Raw genomic sequence first — 9,300 nt, 5'->3', positions numbered from 1 at the left:
CAAAGTGACAGGCAATCAAGGCTAATGTTCACACAAAGATATAGGTATGCAAATATATATAAAAACAATTTTAACAATATATTATTTAGTAAAGGCAAAATGACACTTATCAAAAATAGCACACTCAAATGCAATTTGACTTAGAATTAAAAAGTGATAACATATTACAAATAGTGTGTTAAACAATGTCAACACAGCCTGAAAAACAAGCCTGTGATTTGCCTGTGATTTTTTTTGTTGGCAAAAAAACTGTAATATAAGCAGACTATCCACTTCTTCAAGATTTGCTCAAGATTTTAGAGTAAATGCTCTTTGTGTAAGTCAAATGAGCATTCAATCATTTCTTGGTGAAAATGGCATTCGGGCACATTTTCTTCCGCAAAAACAATGACCTGCAGAACCTGTTTGGAGCTTTATTTGGACGCACTCTGGCTGACTCATACGTCCATCCTGTAATTGCAACACAGTGGCACATAAGATGTAATTACGTGGCCACTGTGGCTGCATACAAGTCTGGAGACCAGTGAGATCAGAGAGGGTTAAAAAGTAGGGTCTATTTAAGGTCTATATACTCAAAGACCACTTGGGGGGATCAAAGAGGATGACTGTGCTGCCATAGCAACTAGTTAAAGGGGAGAAGAGATGAACACAGATTGTGAACATGAACACCAGCCGTATCCAGGTGGACCTTAAAAGGACGGTGGATGAGGATTGACGAAGCAGCATCAGATTTATCATTTTCTCATTAAATCCTGACACTAGCTCTTGGTAATGTGATTGGAAATAATAGCACCTAAAGTGCAGATAAACTGCAGTGATTTTAAACGTGGCCACAGCAAAACATAATAAACACAGACGTAAAGATGTTTTCCTACAGAGCACAGAGACTTTTAAGTGGAAAGGAATCAAATAATAAGAGAATCAGACTAATTAAAACAAGATTTAGATTGTGAAACTCATTTCCGATCGTGTAAAAAAACTAAGAGAATTCCCCAGACAGCCGCCGTGTAACCTTAGACAGCATACGTGAATTAATCATCTTTAATTGATTTACCTTTTCCTCTGTCCAAGGGACTCCATGGGTGTGAAGGATGAATGTCAGCCCGATTAATGCAGCATAAAATGAACGCATTATGGAAATCCTTTGGCTTCGCTCAGCCATCGATGTTGTCGCTCCTTTCCACATTCCTGTCTCTATCTCAGAGGGAGCTTTCAGATCATGTGAAAGGCAGGCGGGGAGTGCCCAAGGCTCCCAGCTTCACGGCGCGTCACCGAGGTCCGCACTCACACACAAACATTGCATCCGGGGGCAACACAAAGAGCCTTTAATACGGTTTTGAAACTTAAAGTATGAAATAAAATACCAAAATAGATATTTCAGTAATGCCTGTGGATCTTAGATTTCTTTTTTTTTTAATGTTATTTTTGCTTATTTTTATTTCTGTACCAAACTATTACGGCTTTTTTTAAAATATATATATCAATTTTAAAATAGCATTTTATAAAAAAAATTGAAAGAAAGAAAGAAAGAAAGAAAGAAAGAAAGAAAGAAAGAAAGAAAGGAAGGAAGGAAGGAAGGACAAATAGAAAGGTAAGAAAAAAAGCCAAAAATATTTACGTCACTCACCACGTGGTCTCATTTCCACGTGGTCAAACCCGGAAGTTTTCATCGTGCTCCTCATATGCCAACCTCTGTTGACAGTCCGTTCATTTAGCAGACAACTTGACGTGGTTCTAGATTGTAACCAGACTTGCTTTTTTAATGCTTATCTGAAGAAATGGCTCAGGAAGTGTGCAGCTTGAAGGCGCGTCTTGAGGAGAAAGAAAAAGAGATCGTTGATCTCAAGAATAAACTGGCTCAGCTTGAAAAGGTATTGAAGTATTAGAAAAAAATACAAGATTATGATATCACCTTGGTGAAAAGCTTTTATAATCGATTGGCATCAATGTGTTGTTTTAACATAGTATATTTTTAGCATAATTTATTGCATGCCTTCAGAAGACTTTGATTTTTCTTTTTTTTTTCTTTTTTTTACAAGCAACATCTTCAGCCATTTTAAAACTGGCAACAGGACTTGGATTTTTTTACTTTAAGTTACCAAAAACTACAACCAGATTCATTCGTCACGTTTGAAGGACGCAGTCTAAGTTAAAATTTCTTTAGATTCAGATTTATTCGTATCCCCAATGGGCAATTGATGTTACAGGAAGTATAAAAACTAAAAGACAAAGAATCAAAGATTGAAAAAAACAAACAAAAAAAACATACCAAAAGGACATGGAATACAAATCAATACATAATGGGAAGAGTACACTTTTTCAAGTGTATTTCAGTATTGGGAAAAAATGCCAATCTGCATCAAGGAAAATAAGTAGCGCTTTTGGATTGACTGCAACCCTGCATATGCTGGCTAATACAGTGTTAAGTAGTAGAAATTTTCCCCACTGTGCATTTCTTTTGCCACATTCTGACAATTAAAAGATCAATAAGCTTAAACAATGCATCTACTTTTTTTTTTTTTTACTGTTGATGTTGATTTACTCTGCATTATGCCTAATATATTTCAATGCGTCTTTCAGAAGATACCAACATTTCTTCCATGGATATTAGAGGTTTTTATGCCGAGTTGCAATAAAGTAGTAACTTGAACCCTTGCAGGCCATTATCTAATCTAAAGATTGAACCCATGGAACTCAATAAAAGTTAGCTTTGAAGTTGCTCTTAATGCAAAGTCACAAATACAGTTATATATTTGGAATCTGGGCTGGAGTATTTCTGCATGGATTTTGCATGTTCTTCCTGTGCATGCGTGAGTTCTCTCCGGGTACTCCGGCTTCCTAAATTTTTTTTTTTTGTTTTTTTTTTTATCTTCGCCAATAGTTAATCTGCTAATTTCATTGATCAATTCTTGTGCAAAAGTTACTTAAAGTACAAATGAACACACCAGAAGATGATTTCATCCATTGCTCTAGTAAAATACATTTATAATGTTCAACAAGTTGCCTTGGGATGGATATGAAGGCCTTCCTATAGTAGAACATGACAGTGAGTACCATATTATAAAACCCTGCTTGTGCGCTAATAGAGCCACGCCTCAGTGCTGGAGCTGCAGGACAAAGTGACACCGCTCAGTCCCCTAACAGCCAAACCAGCACTCAGCAATGAGGACATCATGCGCTACAGCAGACAGCTTCTCCTGCCCGAGCTTGGTGTAAAAGGTACCCATGCAAACAACAGGAAGGTTCTGACACATAAAGTTTTTGATAGGATTATTCGAGCTGAGAGATTCTGTATTCTTTTCAGGCCAGCTGAACTTATCCGGAGCATCGGTGCTGATTGTGGGCTGTGGAGGACTAGGCTGCCCACTCGCCCAGTACCTAGCAGCAGCAGGTGTTGGTGGGTAGATCAATGCAGATTATGATGGCGCTACAGTAGCAGTTGGGAAAGTATTGCATCTTGGGTCGACAATAAGTTTAAAAGATGTTGATATCGTGGCTGTAAGTTAGTTTGTAACACAATACGGACGGTAATGACAAACTGTCGCTCGCAGGGCGTCTTGGTCTGCTGGACTATGATGAGGTGGAGCTCAGCAACCTCCACAGGCAGGTTCTTCATGGAGAGGAGAATCAGGGCCAGGCTAAGGCTCTGTCTGCTGCTAGGGCAGTTAAAAGGTAAGACTTGAATGACTATAAGTTTTTTCAAGTTTTTCCGTGTTAAATCGATGTTCATGTATTATGGCTGGTAAATGCTAAGAAAATGTAGTAATTTGTGTCTGTTTGTGTCATTTTTCACCCTCTGGTTTCTGTGCAAAGTACGCCGGCGCTTTAGAGTCTCGCCACAAGTTATATCCAGCCCTGCTTTTCTCCTCACTCCACAAATATTTTGTAAACATGTTATTTCAGAAGCTTGTTTGTGGGCCTTTCTAGCCCAACAGTGGGCTTACTGTGGGCTTCGCGGATGTCACATCAACTCAGCCACATGAGGGCGACATTAGCCTGTGCACTCATTAAAGCTACTTCTACATTTATGCCCTGCATCTTATAAAAGTTAGATAGATGGAATATATTGGAGTATAGTTTTTGTTTCAAAGTTTATCCACTATCTTACTTATTAAATTAAGAAGCACAAACATGTTTTTGATGTGTTTGCTTTTTGCTGTTCTGTCGATTCAGTAGTGATTTAAGCTAAACTCCCAGCATGGATTTGTTCTTGAACTTTAACTAAGCTGAGGGATATGTGTGTTGCTTAAAATATATTTCCAATTTCTGTAAGAAAGATGAGAACCCTAAAATGTTTTGTCTGGATGTGTCTCTACAGGCTGAACTCTACCGTGGAGTGTATTCCCTACCATCTGCAGCTCTCGCCAGAGAACGCCTTGCAGCTCATTCAACAGTATCCTCAGGCTACATCTGTTACCTGTCAAAAGCTAAGATGCTGTCAGTATAAATCCTACTTGCAGTTCCTGTCAAGAATGTTGTAATAATTTTAGGTCTTTCATGCCGTATCTGAGTTGGTCTTTTTTCCAGGCTGGAATGATTATACAACATACTTCAGTGAGTTATATCAAGCAACAACAGGAATGCACAAGTTTTAAATGTATTGTGTATTTTCTGCATTTTGGGTCCAAACTGGGGCTGCACTACTGGCTGCAAAAGTCGGTTGCGTTTTTGCTTTCCAAAAAGAATTTCCCGGGTTCTAATCCTGGCTTGGGGTCTAACTGCATGGAATTTGCATGTTCTCGCCATGTATGTCCGGGTCCTCTCTGGGAACTCTGACTTCCTCCTGCAGTCCAAAAATATGACTGTTGCTCTAAATTGTGCTTGGATATGAGCGTGTCTCTGCACTGTTGTTTGTACTGTTTGTCTAATTTATCTCTGCGTATCGATCTGCTCAATGTCCTTTGGAGATGAGTGAGGACAAATAGAATAGACAATGTATGGATCCAAATTGTTCATACAGACCCAGGCATATTCAGACACTTCTGCCAATATTTGGTTTTGTCTCTTTGCATATGTCAAGCTTCTACCATAATTATGTCAAATCTCTTGCCCAAACTAGTAGTAGAGTTAATCTGGTTTTAAAGTAGTTGTATAAATTTTCATCAAGGTTGAAGTTTGTGTGACTTCGGAGGCCTACATTTAGACATTTTAATATTGTAATAAAAATCCACAGACGGAATAACCTGGGCATTCAATATATGCAGGTACTCAGCTGCCTCGCCACTAGGGATGATTGGTGCATCACTTCATGTACCACTTTTCTTACCCTGATGAACCCACCTCTTTGGAACAGTGCAAATCTGCACTCAGCAGACGTTGCATGTTGCAACATTTTTTTGCCATTAATCACCCTAATCAGAGGTTTTTGTAAGGCTATGCTGCTGTTCAGTCCCAATCCTCGAATTCCTTTGTGGAGCTGCTGTTACGTTCACCCTTTGAACATAACTGCGTTTCACCAAAGGTTTAAGTGATTAGCAATTACATTCTTTCAAAAAATAAAACAAAAAAAACAAAGATCCAACCACATTTTTCTCTCAACTTTGATGGTCGCCCTTTATACTGAAAGTTTTAATAACGCATTGTACAGCTCTTAAATCAACTTGGGTAGCTTCCACAATCTCCGTAGATGTTTTTATTTGACAGATAAACGACCACAGGATGTGTCTTCTGACAAGGTTGTTTAAGAAATGAGAAACTACACACTGCATCAGTCAGGCTTAAATAACTATGACATCATAATCTAGGCAATAATTAATCAATGTGAGGCTCTCATCTGTTTGCTTGGTTAAATCCAGCTGCCGACTTTTTTGGATACACAGTGTATAATAAAGGTTGAACTAAATCATGAAGACCCTTAAAATTAATTGCATATGTGGCCTTGAGGGCCGTGTGTAACCCTGGGATGAGAAATATAATCCAACTCATCTGTAAAGTCTTAAACAAGTTTATGATTAGTTGTGTTGCACAAAAACTATTTTGCTATCCTAATAAAACTTAAGTGATTTTGGATGATACCTTGACTGCTCATGCCTCATGTATGACATTGTGGCTGACTGTTCAGATAACGTTCCCACACGTTATCTGGTAAATGACGCCTGCGTGCTCAGCGGCAAACCGTTGGTGTCGGCGAGTGCTTTGCGAATGGAGGGACAGGTAGGCTGTGGGGATATTCTTGTTCCCCCTCAATGCGCCCAGCTTAATGAGATCTACTGCATTAATTGTGTGTGTGTGTGTGTGTGTGTGGGTGTGTAAGCAGTTGACTGTGTATAACTACTGCGGAGGCCCCTGCTACAGATGTTTATATCCACTTCCCCCACCTCCAGAGACGGTAACCAACTGTTCAGATGGAGGGGTGTTAGGAGTAGGTGAGTTTCCCTCCCCACTTCTCCCCGTCTCACTTTCTTACTTTTATCTGAAGCCATTAAGTTTGTGAATGTAAATAACTCTTATTTGAACTTTTTTTTATTTATTATTATTATTATTTATTCCAGTTCCAGGTATAATGGGCTGCTTCCAAGCCTTAGAGGTCCTCAAAATTGCCTCTGGGCAAGGTTGTATCCTTTATCTTTCCACTCCCTTGTCCCACTTCACTTGCAGAACCCTCTTTTGCCTTTTTGTTTCTTTGTTTCAAAGTATTTTGCCGTGTCATTGGGATATGCCAACAATAAAATTCTCAGAAAGATTCCATTGTAATAATGCCTTGTGCTTGTCTGATAAGCAAACAAAAACAGAAATATTATGTCTACATTTTCTGAGCTCTGCTTTCCATTTGTTTGCCATTGTCTTGTTAAACTGCAGGGATTTATCCCGACTCGCAGGAGAGAATAGGCTTGCTCTATCCTGCCCTTTGTGTTGCATTGTCAGCCGCACGCTGACACCTGGCTATGATGCGTCATTCAGGAAAGTGTTGCGCTTTTTTCCCACCAATACTCCCTGAATGTTGCCACGCTCTTACAACACCAGTGGGAGACGTGTTAGGCAATTCTCTGAATCTTTTTCAAAAAGTAACCTTTCCCTTGACTGGGTGTGCCAGCTTCCTGCGGTCAGCAGCTGCTGATGTTTGACGCTCAGGGTTTCAGATTCAGGCCCATCAGGCTGCGGCCCAAGCAGGCTGACTGCGCGGTGTGTGGAGAAAGCCCCAGTGTGACGCAACTGATTGACTACGAGGCTTTCTGTGGGTCTGCTGCCACAGATAAGGTTGGTCATTACAGCGGTCCTATGCAATCATGAAAAGTATGGAATATGATTGTCATTTTCCAAATCTACATAAGTGTGGTATAAAGATGATTAGCTGGAGTTTCAAAATTATTTTACACAATCCTCTATCTAAAAGACTGAAGGACAGATATTGTCATAAATGGGTGCCATAAAATTCCAAAAGATGAAAGTATGGAAAGCATGTGGCACGTTTTCTACACAGAACCACGGTGAGGGAAAAGTGGGTGTGCACAATCTCTCTGTTGGAAATACTTTTATTTCCAGGGTTATAAATTTGTTGAAATCTTGGATTTAATGGAAGAACCAATTCAACCCAGTTGGAAGAGGACAAAACATGCCTTGGCTACAAAAGATAATTCAAGCAGGGAGTAAATCGCCAGACTTCCCAAGGTGTTGTTTGTGAGCATAAAGTTTACCTTTTAATAAAATGTTTTCTTTTAGCTTCAGTCTTTATTTTTGTGTCCTCTTTAAGTATAAAACATTCACTTATATCTGTAGATTAAAAATGGCTCTTTCCAAGCATTCTTCCAGCATGCTTAGTCCTTATGACTATGTGTATTTTCTATATTTATTTATGTATAGTGATAAATATCACGACAAAAGCACTAAGTTGGCAAGATCAGCAGATAAGATCGGTTTCACATGTAAGTATTGGCTGACCATCGAAACACCAAAATTAAGGAAATCCGGGCCAATTGATCTTCCACATACCTAGGAATAGCTTAAGGTGACTTTTTAGGGTCAAATATGTTTTTGGAGAAACCTAACTGTAGTTAGCTTCCTTAGTAGTTGGTCTTGTAGAGTTGAAATGGTGTGACAGATGGTGTCGGATTGTTTTGTCATCACTACAGAGCAATTCAGCCCTCAAACCAAACCAAATATGTGGAGAAAAGTGAGACTTCACTGCATGGCTTTTTAATTACTATTTTGACCGTTGTTTGGACAAAAAGGGATGCTAAAGCCAACGCTCATCAAAGTAACAATGCTATTTAAAACTCAAGTGAAAATTATGTTTATCTGGACAAAACACCATCGTTACTCTGAACAGCTTATATTGAAGTTGGAGACTNAAAAAAACTGTAATATAAGCAGACTATCCACTTCTTCAAGATTTGCTCAAGATTTTAGAGTAAATGCTCTTTGTGTAAGTCAAATGAGCATTCAATCATTTCTTGGTGAAAATGGCATTCGGGCACATTTTCTTCCGCAAAAACAATGACCTGCAGAACCTGTTTGGAGCTTTATTTGGACGCACTCTGGCTGACTCATACGTCCATCCTGTAATTGCAACACAGTGGCACATAAGATGTAATTACGTGGCCACTGTGGCTGCATACAAGTCTGGAGACCAGTGAGATCAGAGAGGGTTAAAAAGTAGGGTCTATTTAAGGTCTATATACTCAAAGACCACTTGGGGGGATCAAAGAGGATGACTGTGCTGCCATAGCAACTAGTTAAAGGGGAGAAGAGATGAACACAGATTGTGAACATGAACACCAGCCGTATCCAGGTGGACCTTAAAAGGACGGTGGATGAGGATTGACGAAGCAGCATCAGATTTATCATTTTCTCATTAAATCCTGACACTAGCTCTTGGTAATGTGATTGGAAATAATAGCACCTAAAGTGCAGATAAACTGCAGTGATTTTAAACGTGGCCACAGCAAAACATAATAAACACAGACGTAAAGATGTTTTCCTACAGAGCACAGAGACTTTTAAGTGGAAAGGAATCAAATAATAAGAGAATCAGACTAATTAAAACAAGATTTAGATTGTGAAACTCATTTCCGATCGTGTAAAAAAACTAAGAGAATTCCCCAGACAGCCGCCGTGTAACCTTAGACAGCATACGTGAATTAATCATCTTTAATTGATTTACCTTTTCCTCTGTCCAAGGGACTCCATGGGTGTGAAGGATGAATGTCAGCCCGATTAATGCAGCATAAAATGAACGCATTATGGAAATCCTTTGGCTTCGCTCAGCCATCGATGTTGTCGCTCCTTTCCACATTCCTGTCTCTATCTCAGAGGGAGCTTTCAGATCATGTGAAAGGCAGGCGGGGAGTGCCCAAGGCTCCC

The 9,300-nt window shown here is 39.4% G+C and overlaps 2 protein-coding genes across 2 annotated transcripts in view; one reads left to right on the top strand and one right to left on the bottom strand.

Moving 5' to 3' along the window:
* qpct (glutaminyl-peptide cyclotransferase) overlaps window positions 1-1,274 on the bottom strand; it is a 10,633-nt gene extending 9,359 nt beyond the window's left edge. Inside the window, exon 1 of the mRNA XM_007549111.2 lies at window positions 1,055-1,274. Within this exon, the coding sequence (XP_007549173.1) occupies window positions 1,055-1,186 (132 nt within the window). The 5' untranslated portion in view covers window positions 1,187-1,274. The remainder of the gene's footprint in view (window positions 1-1,054) is intronic.
* A 367-nt stretch (window positions 1,275-1,641) lies between these two features.
* Window positions 1,642-7,433, top strand: LOC103136197 (adenylyltransferase and sulfurtransferase MOCS3-like). The gene is made up of 9 exons (XM_016670044.1): window positions 1,642-1,871; window positions 3,087-3,219; window positions 3,305-3,397; window positions 3,552-3,672; window positions 4,319-4,393; window positions 6,036-6,153; window positions 6,257-6,365; window positions 6,492-6,554; window positions 7,034-7,433. The coding sequence occupies exons 1-9, from the start codon at window positions 1,779-1,781 to the stop codon at window positions 7,228-7,230; spliced, it is 1,002 nt and encodes a 333-aa protein (XP_016525530.1). The 5' UTR covers window positions 1,642-1,778; the 3' UTR covers window positions 7,231-7,433.
* The last annotated feature ends 1,867 nt before the right edge of the window (window positions 7,434-9,300 follow it).

Source organism: Poecilia formosa, unplaced genomic scaffold, assembly GCF_000485575.1.
Source record: "Poecilia formosa unplaced genomic scaffold, Poecilia_formosa-5.1.2 Scaffold30, whole genome shotgun sequence".
NCBI lineage: Eukaryota > Metazoa > Chordata > Actinopteri > Cyprinodontiformes > Poeciliidae > Poecilia > Poecilia formosa.
Note: the sequence above shows the minus strand (reverse complement) of the source record. Positions and strands in the feature narration are given on the sequence as shown.

Excerpts from the sequence above, each read along its gene's own strand:
- LOC103136197 (XM_016670044.1), top strand. The coding sequence starts at position 1,779 with ATGGCTCAGGAAGTGTGCAGCTTGAAGGCGCGTCTTGAGGAGAAAGAA. Across the intron at positions 3,673-4,318 it reads GCTGCTAGGGCAGTTAAAAG|GCTGAACTCTACCGTGGAGT; the intron begins GTAAGACTTGAA and ends GTGTCTCTACAG. Across the intron at positions 6,154-6,256 it reads CTTTGCGAATGGAGGGACAG|TTGACTGTGTATAACTACTG; the intron begins GTAGGCTGTGGG and ends GTGTGTAAGCAG.